General features: G+C 44.5%; 1 protein-coding gene across 3 annotated transcripts in view; it reads right to left on the minus strand.

The window, feature by feature from the left end:
• Nucleotides 1-19915, minus strand: part of LOC144696100 (protein prune homolog 2-like) — a 508829-nt gene that overhangs the window by 332329 nt on the left and 156585 nt on the right. For all 3 annotated transcript variants that reach the window (XM_078567388.1, XM_078567379.1, XM_078567368.1), the window contains exon 6: nucleotides 7543-7637. In XM_078567388.1, the coding sequence (XP_078423514.1) occupies nucleotides 7543-7637 (95 nt within the window). The remainder of the gene's footprint in view (nucleotides 1-7542; nucleotides 7638-19915) is intronic.

Genomic DNA, 19915 nt, shown 5'->3' on the forward strand with positions numbered 1-19915 from the left:
GTGCAGCTCCAAAAACACTCAAAAAGTTTAACACCATCCAGGACAAAGCAGCCCGCTTGATTGGCACCCCATTCACAAACATTCACTCGCTCCGCCACCGACACACAGTGGCAGCAGTGAGTACCAACTACAAGATATGCTGCAGGAACTCACCAAAGCTCCTTAGACAGCACCTTCCAAACCCATGACCGTTACCATCTAGAATGACAAGCACAGCAGATACACGGGAACACCATCACCTAGAAGTTCCCCTCCAAGCTTGGAAATATGGAGAATTAAGGTTCATTATTAAGGGGCAGGAGGTTTCGAGATGATTTGAGGATCCAATGGGTGGTTGGAATCTGGAACACACTGCCTGAGGGGGTGGGGTAGAGGTAGGAACCTTCACAACATTTAAGAAGTACTTAGATGAGCATTTGAAACACCATAGCATACAGGGCTACGGGCCAAGTGCCAGAAAATGGGATTAGAATAGATAAGTGCATGATGGCTGGCAGGGACATGATGGGCCGAAGGGCCTGTTTCTGTGCTGTATAACTATAACTATCTATTGCTGTTCCTTCACTGTCCCTGGGTCAAAATCCTGGAACTCTTTCCCTAACGGCACTGTAAATGTACCTACACCACATGGACTGCAGCGGCTCAAGAAGGTGGATCATCACCACTTCTCATGGGCAATTAGGGATGGGAAAAAAATGCTGGCCTAGCCAGCAAAGCCCAAATCCCTTGAATAAAAAAAAAAACTTTAATTTCTGTGCAATGAATGGGTGTCAGTCAGCAGGATATATTAAAAGTGAAAATTATGTTTCTCAGTACTTGTGTTAAACATTTTTAGTAGCATGACATTCTGAATATTGCTTCTGATTGCATAATGCTGTTAAGTGTTGCCCTAGTTAAAGGAGTAAAACAGAAGTATGGCTACATAGCTAACTGGGAATCTAAGGGCAATAAAATGCCTGGATGTGTGCATCTGCAATTAATGGTGGACCTGATTTACCTTAATGCCAGGATCTCTTATGTATGAATCACTGTAGGCTCTTACTTTTCAGGGTTACATGATTGCACAGAGCTGTTGCTAGTATTATTACTAACTTACTGCCCTGGGTTACTCTACGTGTGCCACACTTCCTCACCATGCCTATCTAAGCAGAGACAATGAGCATTTGTGTGATCCTGAGAATACCTCTCTTCCAGTTGCCTTTAATTGCTCACTAAGCAAGTTGAAGCCAGCCATTAATAAATGTTGACAACTGGATCCAAAAGCTTTCATTCCAGCAGTAGAAATACTCATGATAGATGTTGCTACTGTTCACTGAGCTGTGTAACTGTGGCCATCACATGTTCAACTACAGAGTGCAATACAAAGACTGATCCAACTGAACAATACCACTTCTAATGCTTTGTACATGGAGGCAAACGGCCTAAAACTAAATCTATGATATTCCATTTGCCTACAGAACAGAGTTATGAAGATCCCCATGCCAATTATGTAGGGCATTTAAGATATCAGACCTGTACCTAGAATCTCCTCATTACTGTCTCTTTATCACCAATACTTAATATTCACTATGTACTTCCTCTTGAACGTCTTTACGTTCGTCCCTTGCATCGTGTGACTTTTTGTTAGCAACTGCTTTAAATAGGGATGACGACAGTTGATGTTTAGATGAGTGAAGTGTTTAGATGATTGAGTCCACCATACAGATCACTGGATTGCCCTTGCTAATTGAAGACAGATGATACATTAAAAGAACATTTTAACAATGCCTGCCTGACAGTAACAGGGCAGGTGGGCTGTTAAATTGGAAATCGGGCGCTTTGTGTCTGTTCCTGGCTTGTTTAAATCCATTGCCATTTCAACAATGCTTCTTTTGGAGTAGAGAAAAATGCTGTCATAGGAAGGGGGAGGACTTAATAAAATGTAGTTGTCATGGTCCAAAGATGTCATTCACTGACTTGATTTTAACCATGGGTTGCACAAGCTGCACATGGTTCCAAGCAGGCCGCTGAAACTTGGTGGTAAGCAGCGGCCTGACCAGAAGAGTCACACTTAAGTTTCAATATTTAAATTTTTCTTCAAGGTTCCCTGCGGGCCAGATGAAGCAGGAATATTCCAGTGGCCCCTACAAAGCAGCTTTGGGCAGCCCCTGCTCCAGGCTTCTCCCTTTGATTAACCCCACCCACTGCTACTTACTTTAATGCCAGACACCATGCTCTTTACTCCCTGGTGGGCCTCCAACTGCATGAAATCCCACTCGCTGGCCACCTATTGATTGCTAACATTTTCAACAAGAAATCCGTCCCCCAACATGGTATTGAGGCCAATGAGTTAAAATGGCTCCAGCCATTGTGTCAGTACCATCATGGGTGCTTCCTGCCCACCCTTTCCCCAGCATGCCACACTTAACACCCAAGTTAAAGGTGGGACTTATGAATATGTAGGCATACTTAACAATATGGGCACTGTATTGTAAATAAAATGCACCATTCTGGTCAATAGATATATACACTGTAATGTAACAAAGCATGAAAATTAACAGAATGTAAAACTAATATGACACACGTTACTAGTTCTGTACACTCCTCCAAAACAAATCCCTTCCAGGCTCTCCCTTCTGAACAAATCAACTATTCTTTATTATCGAGCAAATTGTTTGCCATTGGGCAAAAAGGTTGTTTCACAATGCTGCCCTAAAAACACAAGGGCTCTGGGAATACAAACTGAATTACCTTCCTGTCGAACATTCTTTTCCCATCCTGGCATGTGTAACATCATTTGTTGGATTCTAATTTACAGAACTGCCCAGAGTGAGGGAGTCCAACCGCGTGTCAGGAACCCTAAAGTTCCGGCAGCATGGCTTTTTAACCAGCCAGTCCATTTGTAACGTACTTCCTTTCCCAACCAGTTAGAGTCAGTGCGCATCAGTCTATTTCACCTCCACTATTTCAAGGGATCTGCAAGGGTTAGATTTGAAGGATTGTAAAGGCCCATTGGTGGGGCTAGAACCTACAGAATTGTTGGTTTGACATGGCAAGGCAGCGCCACTTCAGTTATGTGACTGGACTTGTTGCTGCGGGTTGTAAGGGCTGCAGGGAGATTCTGTTCCCCAAGGACGAGAAGGCAGCAGCAGATTCCGAAAGCAAGTAGGCGTGCTTGGAAGTGGAAGGGAAGATCGGCAGCAGGTATCGTGGTGTCTTGCTCCTGGATATAGTGCCACAAGATGTACAATGACCTAATCAGGGCAGGGAAGGTGAGTGGAATGTATATTCAAGTACAAAGTCCTTCATTCTGCTTTCCCAAGCCGCCTTCTGCATATCACTCTTCATTCCAACACAACTTAGAGGTGAGCTCATTCCCCCTCTGTCGAGGCACGCCAGAGCAGAAAATGTGCACGGTTGCATCAGCTTTTCCATAATGTGCCAAGAAGTCTCAAGCCTTCATGGTGATGTCTACATCTATGGAAAAATTATCTGCATGAAGCATAAGATGCTGCAAGCTGGCCCTCACCAATGGCCTGCACACTTAGAATACCACCTTATTTAGGATAAAGCAAAACATTACCTTGGCCATTCAGCATCCCACTGAAGTGCAGTAAGATGCTCTCCAGCTCTTGACTATCAGCAAAGTGGAGATGGACCATGAGAGGGATGATGGATAAAAGGCTCAGGGAGTGGAGGCTTTGCTCAAAGCATTTCTACTTCTGATCCCCTGGCGTCCCGCCTGCCTTTCTGCAGGGCCAGGGAATCGAATCATGGGCCTGGTGCTTCTGTTTCTCTGAAGCCTGGCAAACATCTGTGCACACAGTTCAATTCAGAATTCAAGGTTTAAGCAGTTAATGAGCAGTTTGCATTTTTAAACAGCAGGCCTGGCTGCCACACAGGAATTTCCCAGGTGCCAAGGATCATGCTGGAAGTGTAGGTCCCTGGAAGGAGCCACAGGCGAAGAAATTAAGAGCTGTGGGAACTTTGACCACCATGGGCAACATGGTCATCCAATTGACAGGGGGTCTTCTTCCAGGAGGTTGCAAATGCCAGCAGCTACCTGACAGGAAACTCAGCCTCCTTAGGCACTGGTGCTCAGTCATGTCCAGGAGTTATACTCTGCTTGTATACTCGCCTGTGAGCTGGAGCACTATGCTCATTCTCTCTGTCCTGTGGAGTGGCAGGAGTTTGAGAAGGCTGCTGCTCCTCCTACTGACGTTGGTGTTGCTGCTGCTCAACTTTTCGCTCATCTAAAGTCCAAAGCAGAACTGCATAAGCGGTTCCTATGGTGATCAGAAGGTTGAAAGCTCAAAGTGCAGATCAAACACAAAAACTCTAAGGCAGTAGAAATGACTTCCACACTATCGGAAGTCATCCCATGAAAGAAAGCACATTCTCATAACGAGGACCTGTGAGCAAAAGCCTTTAACTTAGACAAGGAAACAGGCATCAGCTCCCAGTATTTAAAGCCTATTTTGATTGTCAATTGCTCAGACCCCATCAAATCCCGCTGTTCTCTCACCTTGTTTTCCCTGGTGAGTTTCCAGAAGCCTGCATAACTTCTATGCACACAGTTCAATTCAGAATTCAAGGCTTGAGAAGCAGCTAATGAGCAGTTTGCATTTTAAATAGCAGGCCTGGCTGCCACACGGGTTTCCCAGGTGCCAGCGTTCGTGCTCAGGTTAAAGGAAGTCAACAGGTTCCTGCCAGTTTTCTGGCATGTGAGCCATTTTAGTTGTTTTAACCTACCGCTCATTCAGAAAACCACCCACCTTGCCAGGTTAAAACACCCCCCTTAAATCTTTGCTGGAGGTCTTGAGGCACAGTGGGTAGCATCTCTGCCTCCAAGCCAGAAGCTCTGGGATCAAGCCCCACTCCAGGACTTGATAGCCATGGAAGGTGCGTTCATAACATGGCCAAACAGGTCAAGTATCAATCTGCGAATCCTTCCAACATATGCCAATGATAGGCAATAAGAGCGGGAGAGTTTCCTGGTCAGCCATATGATGGAAAGAAAATTGGAGAGTCTACCACCACTATTAATAGCTTCGGACTACAATATGCATGTAAAGTGCATGTTGCCAGAGCAACTCCAACTCCTTGGGAGGCCAGGTGGCTGGATGGTCAGTGTGGATTAGATTGGTGCCAACAACACTGGGTTCGATCCCTGCTCCAGATGGAGTGGATTCAGGATCTGCCTCCTTGCCTGACCCGTGGTGGAGATTGTAGTGTTGTGGGTCAGACCTGCTTTCAGACAGAGAATTGAAGAACAAATCTTTGCTAATATTTCTCTGCATCAGTACAGTACTTTTGTGCATGTTGTTTTCCCGCAAGTCCATGATATTTTGTGGTAACATTCTTGCCTTACCTTTGCTGTCTTCTTTCTTTAAAGTCCTTCAAACTACTCACTCTTGAGTGATAAGTTACACAATGGCTATGCCAATGTAAGTATTTTGATATAGTTACTAAGGATATAATTAAGATATGATGGGCCAGGTAGCCCCCTTCTTTACTGACCATATAGGTTTTATTACTAGAGTTTCAGTCAAGCTTTTGGTAATGTTTTTCACAGGGAACTTGTAGAAAACATGAGCAGACACAATACTCGGTGGCAGCATGCAGAGTTAGACTGTATATAGAGAGAGATTCTGTGCAAATGGTAGAGGGCTGCAATGAGTAGAGTCTGCAGAGCTCCACGTTGGAATTATTATTCTTAAAGATTTTCATAAATTATCTAAAAGTAAATGCTGGTAGCTTCATCATCTTAATGCAGATGACACCAAAATACCAGGGCTGATTAATATGGTGGCAGGTTGGGATACCAGCTACAGGAGGACTGAAAATGTTTGAGATATATCAACTGACAATTTGCAGACTTAGTTTAATATAGATAAGTCAAAAGTAATGGCATAAGGTATATGAAATTAACAGAGATATTATAGGATTAATAGAGAAATACTGACAAGAAGAATCAAAAAGAAATCAAGTCGACATAGATAAATCTCTCAAGATATCATACCAATGTCTGACTTTTTCAAAAGCAGTCTAATGTTCTATTGTATAAAAATAGAGCATAGATCAAAGGAATCCACAATACTACTTGCATAAAGCACTAACCAGACTCACCTGACTATTGCATGCAATCTGGGGCCCATGTTACAAGAAAGAGCTGGGAAAGGTACACAGAAGAAATGGTTTGGGGTTTACAGAATAAAAGAAATGAGAATAGATTCACAAAACTGGGATACTAGTTGTTGGAAAGGCTGTGGCACATGATAGAAGTTTTCAAATTAATAAATCTTGGAGATATAGATCAGTCTGGTTTATTTGATTTTGTACAAGTCAATGGATCAAGAGACATGAGCACAAGATGAAAAGAGAGAGTAAGGAAGGGCGTAAGAAAACATCACTTCAGTGTATTAATTCAGATCTCTTCAAGCTCAAACTGGATATCGCAAAGAGAAACAATTCATCAGTTACAACTGCTAGAAGAGCAGAAAAGTGCATTGGGCAGACCTACAATGTTTTTTGTCCTCTCACTTTCTATAGTTTCCTTCTCAATTGATTTGTGTCCTGTCCTCCCACTAAAACCGTTAATGCAACGCTCTTGCAACAGCTACGAATGAGCTGTGAGCCTTGATACTGAAGCGGACTTTTCTCAGTTGCTAATGAGCTATCCAAAACTGCATTAATGAACCTTAAGACACTTAAACCCAAGTGCTTAAGAACTGCTTTTTAACTGATATTTTTGTTATCACTCATCAAATTATATTTTCAAAAGACGCCCATTTTAATAATTTTGATAGTGACAATTTCAAATTACAATTTGAACAACAAATATTTCACTTACTTTTTCTGAAATAAAAGTACACTTTACTTATTGTGGACCAGCCTTGCACATTTGTAAAAGGAGGTGCAACAGATAAAGGTGATTAGCAGACTTTAGATAAATTATTTCATTTAAAAAACAAAAATCCTTTTTTTGCAATAAATGAACTAAAGGATTAAAAAGACAGAACAATACCGTCACATTAATCAAAAATATTTTTTCTCTCTGGAGCACGCATAATCAACCAGTAATATTTGATGAAGTGCATTAAAAACTTGAAAAAAATCTCAGCCTGGGCTTATTAAAATTGGAAATAAAAACACCATAGTTCTCATTGCTGATATTCAATTTTGTGCATGCATCCTGTTTCTGATAGATAAGTAGTGCATATATCCAAAGAAGTGAAAAACATCCTGTTCAATTCTGTATTAAGGAATCCCTATTGAGCCATCACAGGATGACACATACCTCTCGGAAGAAGGAATGTAATATTTCATTTATGATGTTTTAAAAACATAATGATAAATCACTCTTCATTAAAAAAGTTATTAATATGCATTATGCAAATCAGTCTACAATTAAGCATTTATGTCCATAAAGTGGTGGTAACATCATTCAAATTGTGTTGTTAGTGTATGCAGTATCAAAAGTAAATATTAATATGATGGAATGGACCACCCTATGCACTGCTATTGTCGAATTATAGCTAGTATTGCCATCAATTCACTCACCTCCAGGGTCATACACACAGTACTAATTGCTAGTTTTGTATCTCCTTCTGACAGCTCCTTAAGATCTCTCAGCAAAATCTGTTCAGTATTAAAACCTACAAAAGAAGTGGAAATAACAGCATTTTAATACTTTCCCTACATGGCACAGCAGCAATCATTTGTTATTGCTTTGGGTTATCAAGCTTCACCACAGTAAGCATTTAGAATTGTTTTAAAACTTTAACCCAAATTATAGCTATCACTATATAACAAAGTGACTAAAGTTTTCCATGTTGTCTGAAACTCAACTGTAGCAGTAAATAATGCCAATCACACAACAGAAATATTGTGTTTTGACATCAATCAGTTATGATTCTTAATTTATACAGGTGTCAAGCCTTTGTGCCAAGTCAAACTACTTCTCCCTCTTAAATCACTCAAAGCAACATGCTAACACTGCAGCTTTAACAGATCAGTTATGCTTTGAGCTAGAACCAGAGGGAAGATGAGGAGAATTTTTTGACACAGCACTGTATGATAACCTGGAATGCTTTGTCTGAAAGTCATTTGGTTATATACTTCAAAAAGGAACATCTTCAGAACTATGAGAAAAGAGCATGGGAGTGTAACTAATTGGATAGCTCTTTCAAAGAGCTATCCAATTGCTTGACTGGCCTCTTTATGTGCTGTAAGATTCTTTAATAATAAATATGAATTAAACTTATTACAATGCGATTAACTATTTTACATTGTTTGATGTAATGTATCCATATGATGTGCAATGATGTCATTAAACAAGTCACCTGGCCATCTTGGTGTCTGTCTTTCTTTATAATAGTGCCTGTCAATATGTAATAGATTTTTGGTGACGAGATGGAATCAAAGTACAAAAATATTGACAGCAAACAGCAGTAGGGACTGTGGTGAAGATAAACTGACTCCCTGTGACTGATCTGATGGCAGAGATTTTGTCTAGATTGAGTTGGGCCTCACTGTTCCTGACATTGCATGACCAGACTTAGCCAAATGGGCTGCTGCAGGTCCATCAGATTCAACTACCAACTGGGTTGGTTTTGGCTTTGGGTGAGTTTGTTCTCCCTCAGCTGACCTGAACTCTGTATCGCTGTTACGGAAAGTAAAGGTTTATCGTGTTACTGTTGCATTTGAAACTGAATAATATGACTGTGCCCACAGGGTACATCCGAAGGCTAGGAACCTACAAGAGACCGATCATATATTGAAAGAATACACAAGTTTTTCCGAACTGATATACATTAGAACTCAAAGGTGAAATTGAAGAGGTTCAGACTCAAAATAAGGCAAGTCTTGAGCACAAGAAAGCAATTTTGCTAAAGGAGATTGGCCCAGAAGTGTACAGCACGCTAACAAACCTTCTTGCTCCCAACAAGGCATTCAAATTAAACATCAAGTTGGAGGAGCATTTCAATCCTAAGCCACTAGAGATCGTGGGAAACTACAAAGCTGGAACTAGAAGCCAGAAAAGTAGCAAAACAGTTGATGAGTATACTATGGCACTGATGAATTCAGCATTACATTGCAACTTTGGCACATTTTTTAAAAATTCATTCATGGGATGTTGGCTTCACTGGTTGGGCCAGCATTTATTGCCCATTCCTAGTTTCCCTTGAGAAAGGTGGTGGTGAGCTGCCTTCTTGAACTGCTGCAGTCCATGTGGTATAGGTACACCCACAGTGCTGTTAGGAAGGGAAATCCTTAGACCATACATTATGAGATAGATTTGTTTGTAGATTGGTGGATGAAAGAATTGAATTGAGTCACTAAACACACAAAACCTTACATTTGAGCTAGCATGGAAGATTGCCTTTACCACGGAGGTGGCAACAAAGAATGCTTGGGAATTTCATCTTATGCAAGTGACTAATACAGCTTCTATCCACAGTTGGAAGGCTTCCGCCAGGCCCAAAGTGGGAGACCTGGTCAGAAGAGTGCTGGTGATAGTGAATTAGTGGCTTATTATCACTGTACTGGCAAACACATGGCACAAGCATGTCCACACAGAAACACAAAATGCTTGAATTGCCAAAAGAAAGGCTACATTGCAACTTTGCCAAGCGAAGACCAAAGCAGGAGCGAGAACTCATTCCAGTGATAATGGAAAACAGCAGTGTCCCAAGGGTGGATTTCACAAGCTTGAAATGAAATCAGAGTGCCTAAGAGAAGAGAAGTTCAAAGCAATCATGTTGTGTACTCTTACCAATAGTGAACATACTGAATAGTGAAGAATATTTAAATGGAGAGAGATTGCAAAACTCAGTGGCACAGAGGGACCTGGGTGTCCTGGTACATGAATCACAAAAGGTAAGTCTGCAGGTACAGCAAGTGGTTAGGAAGGCAAATGGAATGTTGGTGTTTGTTACAAGGGGAATGGAATATAAAAGTAGGGAAGTTTTACTGCAGCTGTACAGGGCCTTCCATGAGACCACATCCGGAATACTGTGTAGAGTTTTGGTCTCCTTATTTGAAAAAGGATATAATTGCTTTAGAAGCAGCTCAGAGAAGGTTCACTCGTCTGATCCCTCGAATGAGGGGCTTATTTAAGAATGAAGGTTGAACAGATTCGGTCTATACCCATTGGAGTTTAGAAGAATGACAGGTGATCTCATTGAAACATACAAGATCCCGATGGGACTTGATAGGGTAGATACCGGGAGGTATCTCATGGGGAGACTGGAACTCGGTAACAAAGTTTAAGAATGGGGTCTCCCTTTTAAGATGGAGATATGAGGAAGGTTGTTAGCAAGTGGAATTCTCTTCCCCAGAAAGCAGTGGAGGCTGGGTCATTGGACTTATTCAAGGCAGAGTTAGACAAAGGTCATGGGGAGAACAGACAGGAAATTGAAATGGTCATGATCTTATTGAATGGTGGAGAAGGCGAAGAGCCAAATGGCCTACTCCTGCTCCTAAGTCCTTTGTTCCCATGTTCCTAAAATCCACAATATTCTAGAACAACCCACAACATTCGAAAAAAAAAGTCAATTCGCCCTATCTCCCAATATTCATGGATTCTTCAGAAAATTCCAGGATCACAATCCACATCCTTGCCAAAATCTAATCAGTATGAAGTGCAGGTTTCATCACTATAAAGGAGTGCACTGAGGGTTCAGGTTTGGTAGACTCACAGTTTGCTATTCTCAGTCAGATTATTGTTCCACACTCTCTTACTCAACTTGGACATAACAGCTCCAGCTTTTGCAATGTGTGTGTTGATTTCAACATCAAGTGACAGTTTGCTGGCGATTGTGGAGCCTAGATCAAACTATCAACATCCTCCAGCGTCACATTGTCAATGCTGATAGATGGCAATATGGCAACATCCTGGATAATGACATGTCTTCCCAATGCTTATGATCAAACCAAACTCTTTATAACCTTGAGACAGTTTGTCCATTTGCCATTGCAGGTGTGCCTCAGTATGGAATCTGAGTGTGGCATCATCAGCGTAGAGCAACTTTCGGATGAGGACTCAGCATACCTTTGTCTTGGATCTTAGGCGAAACAGCTTTCTGTCAGTTCTGGTGTGTAAGTAGACACCCTCTGTAGATGACCTGAAGCAGCAAGAAGAAGAATATGCCAAAAAGAGTGTTGGTGTCAGAACACAGCCCTCTGCGGATCTCAAAGGGTTCCCGATGTTATCCCGTCATAGCTGGCCTTACTCATCATGTTGTCATGGAAAGAGGAGATCATATTGAGCAGCTTCAGCGGACAGGCAATTTTCACCAGCAGCTTAAATAGACCGCCTCTGCTCTCATGGTCAAATGCCTTGATGAGATCAATTAAGGTAATATATAGCGGTCTCCTTTGTTCATGGAAATTCTCTTGCAGCTGCTGGACTGAGAAGATCATGTCAGTTGTAGACCTTCCAATCCTGAAACCACTCTCAAGTTCAGGACAGGCATGTTCAACCAAGATCTGCAGTCTGACAAGGGCAGCAAAGGTAAACACTTTTCCCACAATGGTCGCTGGGAGATGCCTCGATAGCTGTTGCAATCACTGTGGTCACCCTTTTCTTGTACAGGGTCATAACCTTTACATCACACACATCTTGGGGCACTGGTCCCTCCCTCCAGCAGAGAGGGATGAGTTCATTTCCCATGCATGATGAGTTCAGACAGTATAGCATCAGCACCTGGCAAGCAGACAACAGTTTTGCTCATGGCAAGCAAGTTCGTAGCTTCACTAAGCTCCTCCACTGTGGGTTCAATATCCAGCTCTGCCCTAACATGCAGGCTCTCTCTATGGTGTCTTGAGCTTCCTCGGTGACAGAGTTGCCCCTAGCGTACAACTCAAAGTAGTGTTCTACTCATCTCTCCAACCGTTTATTGCAGTTGGTGATGACCTCCCCTACCTTTGTTTTCAATTGAGCTGATTTCTTTGCTGATGGACCTGTTACCTTTTTGATCCCTTCATACATGCCCCAAAAATTCCCTGTGTCAAACATCTCTGATATTCTGGCAGAGTTGTAACCGGTAGTCATTAGCACACACGAGTTTATTGGGCTTTAAGCAGCTCTTGGTGCAATCAGAGTCTTCTTGCCCGGATTTCTCTTGTAATTAATGAGGGCAGACCACTTGGTTTCAATGACAGGTTCCATCACAGTAATAAAAACAAAAATTGCAGGAAAAGCTCAGCCGGTCTGACAGCATCTGTGGAGAGAAAGACAGAATTAACGTTTCAAACCCGATACGGACTCAAAACGTTAACTCTGCCTTTCTCTCCACAGATGCTGTCAGACCTGCTGAGATTTTCCAGCAATTTTTGTTTTTGTTTCAGATTTCCAGCATCTGCAGTATTTTGCTTTCATCACAGTAACGTTAGCCTTGAACCAGTCAGCATTTTACCCTCTTGCTTCCCATATGCTGAGAGTTCGGTACTGTAGATGGTACCTCGAAGTGCTTTCAATTTCGCTCCTGCAGTGGGTGAGGGAATGCCAGAGAGCACCTGTTCAATCGAGCCACGGTATGGGTTTTATCTGGTAGGAGGTATGGCTAACATTGAAACGTGGATAATATTACTGTGGAGTAAGTTATTATATGCACGTGATCTTATTTCAGTGGCTATTACCACCAAGTCAACATGGCAGCGTTGGCTGTCTGATAATTAATTCTGTCAGCAAGTAGAGCCTGGCACACAGACTCTGCAGGTCTCCAATGCATCTTCCTCTGCGGATGTTATTGAGAGATGGCTGGAGAGCCAGTTCCAGTTCACTGTCTCTCTCTGATGTTCTCTGTTCTGCTTTCCCTCCTTGCAGGCAAAGAAAGGCCTATGAGTGAAAGTAATGGCGTATGTTCACTTGATAGATGGGGAGTATTGTTGAGAATGATGGAGGTATAAGCCCAAAATTACATAAAGATAAGTTGAATGTCAGTGGTGGATGAATAAATGAGGATGTGAGGAATTGCACAGACGGTGAATGGGTGCACCTGCAGGGTAAGCTGTCATGAGGAATGATGTGGTGGAGTATGTTTGAGAAGACAGAGTTAAGGTGATGCCTACAACAGGATGCAATGGACTATCACACTCATTTTTCCTACTATGCAATGGTCATTGAATTGCGCTCTCCATTGGATAAAAAAGTGTGGCACCACTGCTGACCTCTTGGGAAACCTTCAACAACATCTCAGCTGCCAGCTTCATCATCCCATCATTAGGGAAGAATGTCTCCCTCCAGACCCTTACAGTTCCCAGCAGCACATCCAGGCTGAAGCAGGGTACGGCCTATACACCTCTTGACTCTATAGCAGGAGGTCTGTGGCTCTCCATGCCAGTTACAAACTCCTTCAACTTGCAGTTTGAAGCATCCCTTTCATTACTAGAGTTGAAATTGCATCATAGGCATTGTCATCGTGCCACTGATAGTAATTGGATGAGAAACCCAGAAGTAAAATGATAATGAGGTAATTGAGTTAAAAAGCCACTGAAAGACATCCTGCAATTACTTCTGGGTTTCTTACACACTATCAACTTCCCACTCTACCCTATTTTCAGCATGTCTAAAAATTAAAATTCAGACCATGGAAATACGCGTGCTGTATTAAGTGCCCAGGAAGTTGCTTTTGTTTTTTAAACCATTTAGTTAGAAGATGACATTAGTAATGTCGCTACATAATCTCAGATTAAATAAATGGGAAGCAACACTGGACTTCATCTTGATCCTCTCAGCAACAAGGACAAAAAGGTAAATTTTGTAGAGTGACATCTCACTGCCCAAAGGCATCTGAAAAACCTCCAAAGCCATATTTTCACAGGCAATATTCAAGCAACACTGCCTTAAACAGGTATTAAGCCCTTTGCAAATGCTAATCAGAGACCCAAAGCCTCCTTAAGGATGCCCCTTTAAACTGGTCAGAAACAGAACAGAATATATGCCAGGTAGGCTGTGCTCAATTTTCTTGTTTCTTCTACCATTTAACTAGTGACCTTTAAAGGGATGTTCCTTTTGGTTCCAAAGTGCTAACATGCACCACTGCTGGCCAGTGCTCGTTTCCCCACCCCCGCCCCATGCCCCAATCTTTCACTCGCTCCAGGATCTACCTGAGGTCACAGTCAGCAACAAACCCACCCAAATTGGTCCAAAGGAAACTGTAAGCTGCATGGGGATGCCCAACAGTCACCACCACTTGCCTGAAATATTCAGATGAAGCCCAAATAAGCCTTCAGCCTGCAGCTTCTGGCATGCACTACAATCATTTCAGGCCTCAACAAATTGATCCCTAACTCTCACTTTCATCAGTGGCATGTGCAGCACTTCAATGCAATAAATCTTGCACACAATATACAATATGCAGAGTTGTTTTGATGGGTTTTAGCTAAGAGTTAAAGAAATCAAGAGAAGATGTGTTATTTTTCTTTAATCAGTTATTTAAATACCTTCACCAATGCCATTACTTTTCAGTCTAAGTCACAGTGGCAAGAAAAATTGAGTAATTCCAGGAAATTTACAATCACCATCAACTTGACTAGGGCAAGAGGTATGATAATCAATATTGCACAATGCTGGTGAAGGTACAGGTGAAGCAATGCAATAGTTCCAGGATTTTTATTGTGAATGGTGGTGTAACTCACTTATGCTATAATTTCCTGGGGCCTCTATGATGAACTCAATGTCATTGAAGTGTCTTTCAATTGTACCAGGATTTAAGGAATTTCTAGGCCATCATTTCAGATTTCATCTGACAGAGATTACACCTCAGACATTAACTCATCCACTCTTTCCACAGATCCTGACAGATCAGTTGCATGTTGCCAGCACTTTCCTTTTCTGTTTCAGATTTTCAGTCTCTGCAGCTATTTTGTTTTTCATTTATGTCTTATACCCATATGTATTTATTTTATTCTTTCACGGGATGTGGGCATTGCTGGCAAGGTCAGCATTTATTGTCCATCTCTAATTGGATTTGAGAAAGTGGTGGTGAGCCACCTACCTGAAAACAACTGAGTGGTTTGTTTGGCCATTTCAGAGGACAGTTAAGAGTCAACCATATTGCTGTGGGTCTGGGCTCACATATAGGCCTGACTAGCTAAGGTCAGCAAATTTCCTTCCCTGAAGGACATTAGTGAATCAGATGGGTTTTTTTAATAATCCAGTAATTGCATAGTCACCATTACTAACCCTAGAATCTTGTTCCAGATTTATTTAATTAATTGAATTTAAACTCCCCAGCTGCCATGGTGAGATTCAAACTCATTGCTCTACATCATTAGTCCAGGCCTCTGGATTACTAGTCCAGTAACATGGCCACCATGCTACCCTGCCCCTAATTTGCTATTTACACACAGACAGCAGAACACTGACTTCCGATTCCCGAAGAACTGTGGCAGTTGAACATGTGCAGCTGGTGCATTTTAGCCCAAGTTTTTGCATTGGCAGGTCCTAGCAGGAGCATCAACATGGACTCCATGGTGCACTGCAACTTCCAGAGTCGAGCGCACGTGGGCTCGCTGGAAGTTTCAGTGCCATTGCGGCTCTCAATAGCAGCAATTTCTCAGAATTCACCACTATTAGGACTGCAAGATCCTGATCATTGAGCGGAATCATCTGTCCCTGCTGTTGTCAGGCGTGTTCGGTGGCGTGAACGGACAATATGGTGAGAAGGCCACAAATTGGTTTCACGATGTTGTGGAACCAGTTTGTGATCATCTGCTCAGCCTGTCAATGGCGGGCCTCGTTTCCCGCCGTCAGATGTCACGAACCTCGTTGTAATACATCAGCATATCATTATAAGGCTCACCTGCTGGAATTGTCCCCCGCCCCCCCGCCACTGGATTGCCCGCCCCGTTGGCATGATTGCACGTCGACATGTTTCATAATAGCATATAAAAGGCGTGCATTTGGCGTTCTGCACTTGGAAGGGAACTCAGAGGTGAGTGCACAGTAACATTGCAGAACACTCGCCCAGGTGGCCTGTTGGACTTCCAGATTGAGGCGTGTTGGGGGGGGTGGGTGGCAAAGGCTGCCCTGCAGTTGAAGGGAGCGCACGAGCACATGCGGGGGGTGGGGGGGGGGTGCAAAGGAAGTGGCATTACAGATACCTTGTATAAGATGATCATTCCTCCTTAGCTGAGACAGTTCAGGCGCAGTCATATTGACATGCGTAGGAGCAGACCACTAGCTTATCTGCCTACTTAAGCAAAACAGAGACATCAAAATGCCTCCAGAGCTTTTCACCGCTTGGGCACTGACTGCATCTTAGAAGACTGCAGAACAGTTGGATGACTGGGCACATTGTACAATCTCCTTGCCAAAGCTGGCCATGGAGCAGTCACTGCTGGAGGCGCTCATAGCCTCTTGCAATGTCATCATCCCGTTTTGGACCAGTCTCCCTCATGGTTCAAGCTAACAGTGCAGCTTGGAGTGTGGGTTAGGAGAATGCATGTGCCTGAGCTGAGAGCACAGCCTGCAGTACAGTAGACAAAGCTGCTGCCAATTAGTCAGGTGGAGTGGGGCGGAGGAAGGTGGGGTTTTGGGCAGCCATGCAGCGCACTAATCTCTGGCCATCCAAAGATGCATTAAGGGGCCTTCAGACCTAAACAAGAGGGGTTCTTAGTGCACCCATGCTAACCCACATGTCTCTCTCTTTCATCATGCAGGAGTACAACATCAGGATCATGGAGCCTGGTGAACTAGCTGTATGCATCGTGGCGTACAGAGAGCGGAGACAATGGAGAAGAGAGTAATTGAGGCTCCTGGTTGCGCCTAGCTAGACCCAGGGTCTATAGACACTGCCTTTCATTCCTGCAGGTGACAGAGAACCAGTATCGCTGAAGGCTGCACATGTCTAGGGAACTGGTCGGTCACATCTGCCAGCTACTGCAGGATTTGGTGCCACAGGGTCATGGAAGGCATCCACTGCCAGTGGCCGTTAAAATGACCTCGGTGCATAATTTCTACGCCAGTGGCTCCTTTCAGGGCTCCACAATTGACCTCTATGGGATATCACAAGCCTCCACCCACAAATGCATCCATGAGGTCATGGATGCCATCTTTGCGAAGGCACACAACATTGTGCATTTTGCCCAGGACCAGGACAGCCAGATGCAAGAGTGATTGGATTTGCCCAGATCTTGGTGCAGGGTGCCATCAACTACATTCACGTGGCACTCAGATCTCCATCGCAACACACGGTCAACTATTCATTTGCAAAGGATTCCATTCACTGAATGTGCAGCTGGTATGCGACCACCACAACTGCATCCTGCAGGTCTGAGCACGGTTTCCAGGGAGTGTCCACAATTCCTACATCCTCAGTCAGTTATGGATCCCTGGCGTCGTCCAGGGTTCACAGAGGCTGCAGGGTTGGCTCCTTGGGGATAAGGGCTACCCACAGAGGATGTGGCTGATGACACCCATGCGGTGGCCTCAGACTGCAGCAAAGGTATAATGAGGCTCATGCTGCAACTCGCAACTTGGTGGAGCAAACCATCGGGATGTTGAAAATAAGGTTTCAGTGCCTGGACCAGTCTGGTGGAGCCCTGCAATACAGTCCGCAGAGGGTGTCACACATCGGCATCATCTGCTGCACCCTTTACAACCTGGCGCTGCAACAGGGAGAGGAGCTGGCTGAGGAGGAGATGCAGGAGCTGGAGGCCACAACAGTGATGAGGGTGAGGAGGACCTCGAAGGCAACAATGATGGCGATGAGGCCCTTGCACTGGCCGAACAAGGCAGGCACACTCAGGAGGCCCTCGTTGCTGCTAGATTTGTGGAGGATGATGACAACATCCAGTGAGGAGACTCCATAAGATCCTCACATTGCATCTGTGAACATTTGACTCCAGTCTGGCTTATGGCAGTGCACATACCCTCTGTGAGAATGCTCCTGCCATGGAGACTCAGTGGAGGCCCTAATAGTCGCTCGATTGCAGGATGATGCTGACAACATGCAGTGAGGACACTCCATAGACCTTCACATAGCCTCTGAGAATGTCTGATCCTGTCTGGCCAAGGGCAGCTCGCTTGCGCTCTGTGATCAGGGTTATATCATAGAGACACAGCCATGAAGCTTTAAAAGCATCTGATCCTTTGTCCACCTTCAGCATCTGAGCCCTTCAGGTGCACAGCGTCACTGGTCACAGATGCTGAAGAGATGGGGGCCAGCCCCACCTTAGAAGGTGCTGAGAGAACACAGAGAACACGATGGAACTCTGTGACACCTGCCCACGACATTCTGGCAGCAATGACAAGCACCATCGAGGTGCAGGCAGCAGTAATGTGTCCAGGGAGAGGAAGGCCGAACCATCACTTTGCACAAGGCACAGGGAAGAGGCCCTGGACTGAGACACCTGCCTTTATCTTGTGCAGAAATGTTTCACATCTGAGTGACATGAACACTGTTCATCAGAACAAGGAGCCATAGGCAGGGAGACATTCTTGGGAGTTTATTGAACTCCCAGTAGTGAACATTATGTACAAGTGATTAACACCCATGGCCAGGCTGTGCAACTACATTTTCTTAACCTTCCTAACCCTACTGCTACATCTTGATCCTCCACAGACGTCCACAGCGGAGGTGGAGGCAGCCTGCTGACTGCTACGCCCTGTCTGTGATGACTTTGATGGGCACCCTCTGGAGGGCCAAGACTTGGAGGACCTTGGCCTGCTTTCAGGAGCCTGCTGTGTGGCAGCGGCACCCTCCTCGAGCTGTGGAGCTGGAGGGGCTGAGGTCACAGGAAGAGGGGATTCAGATGGGCCGGCATTCCTAGAGTTACCTGGGTGGATGGTCCCAGGATGTGCACATGCTGATCCTCCTCCCTATGGGTGCCTAAGGGCCCTTGGCTGACTCCTTGAGGAGATGGGGTAGCTGGAGTGAGATCGAGCTGCCCATCACTCCTCTCGGGTACACACTGTTGGAGGCCAACTGTGGCGTGAGCAATTGATTTCAGCCCGCGCAGCAATGCAGGACTAAGGTCTCCATGGGGGCTGCCATCCTACCAGTGTTGACCTCGGTGCATTGCAATGCTGGCGCTATCACCTCAGCCTGAATGCGGACGGATTCCTCCATCATGCCTTGCAATCTAAGGAGTGCAGCGGACATCCCTTCCTGATGTTCCCGAGCTTGCCTTTGTAGCTCCAGCAACTGTGACATGACCGAGTCCAGAAGCTCGTCATCTGATTCGGACTCAGCAAATTTCTGGCCTCCAGCAGTCCTCCGAGTGCTGGGGACCTGGGAAGCCCCTGCCCCCGCCGCCTGCTGTGGATCAGGCAGTGTGATGTGCTCACCAAATTGGGACCCCAAGGCTACTCTAAAGCTAGGTCCCACCGAGGTGTGTCTCTCTGTGCTGGTGGAGGGTGTGGGTGAGCGCTGTGACAGGACTTCAAGGAGGGTGCCTTCAGATTCCTCTTCAGAGGTTTCTTCAGGGCTTCATTGGAAGCCCTAGGTTGTGGACTCCGTTGGCTGTTTGGCAGATGTGCCTGTGAAAGCAAGGGGAGGTAATTAGTGCATGGCCTGTGAAACAGGACACATCACTCACAACATGGTTGTCTGATGGATGTTGCACTGCTGGACCCTCACATGGTTGAGCACTGCCAACCTCACAATCAGCACAAGAATTGTCCAGATCGTCGCCAGCCAGCTGGATGGCTCTGTTTTCAAAGTCTGTGAGGACCTTGATGTCAGGCATTCCTCCACTGGTAAGTGACCTCTCCCTCTTGTTGTGTGCCAGCTTGTCCTGCATAAATAGAGATGGAGAAAGTGTAAGCATGACGCCTCCCAGGCCAAATGATAAATATGCCAGGCATGTGTGGGTGATGAGCAGTCCCATGGATGGGATGAGGACAACGAAGGTGTGTATGAGAGAATGAATGGTGATGTCCCTTGAACTGGCAACCCTGTAGATGTGTGATGGGTTTGTGAGT

This window comes from Cetorhinus maximus, chromosome 2 (genome assembly GCF_964194155.1).
Source record: "Cetorhinus maximus chromosome 2, sCetMax3.hap1.1, whole genome shotgun sequence".
Classification (NCBI taxonomy): Eukaryota; Metazoa; Chordata; class Chondrichthyes; order Lamniformes; family Cetorhinidae; genus Cetorhinus; species Cetorhinus maximus.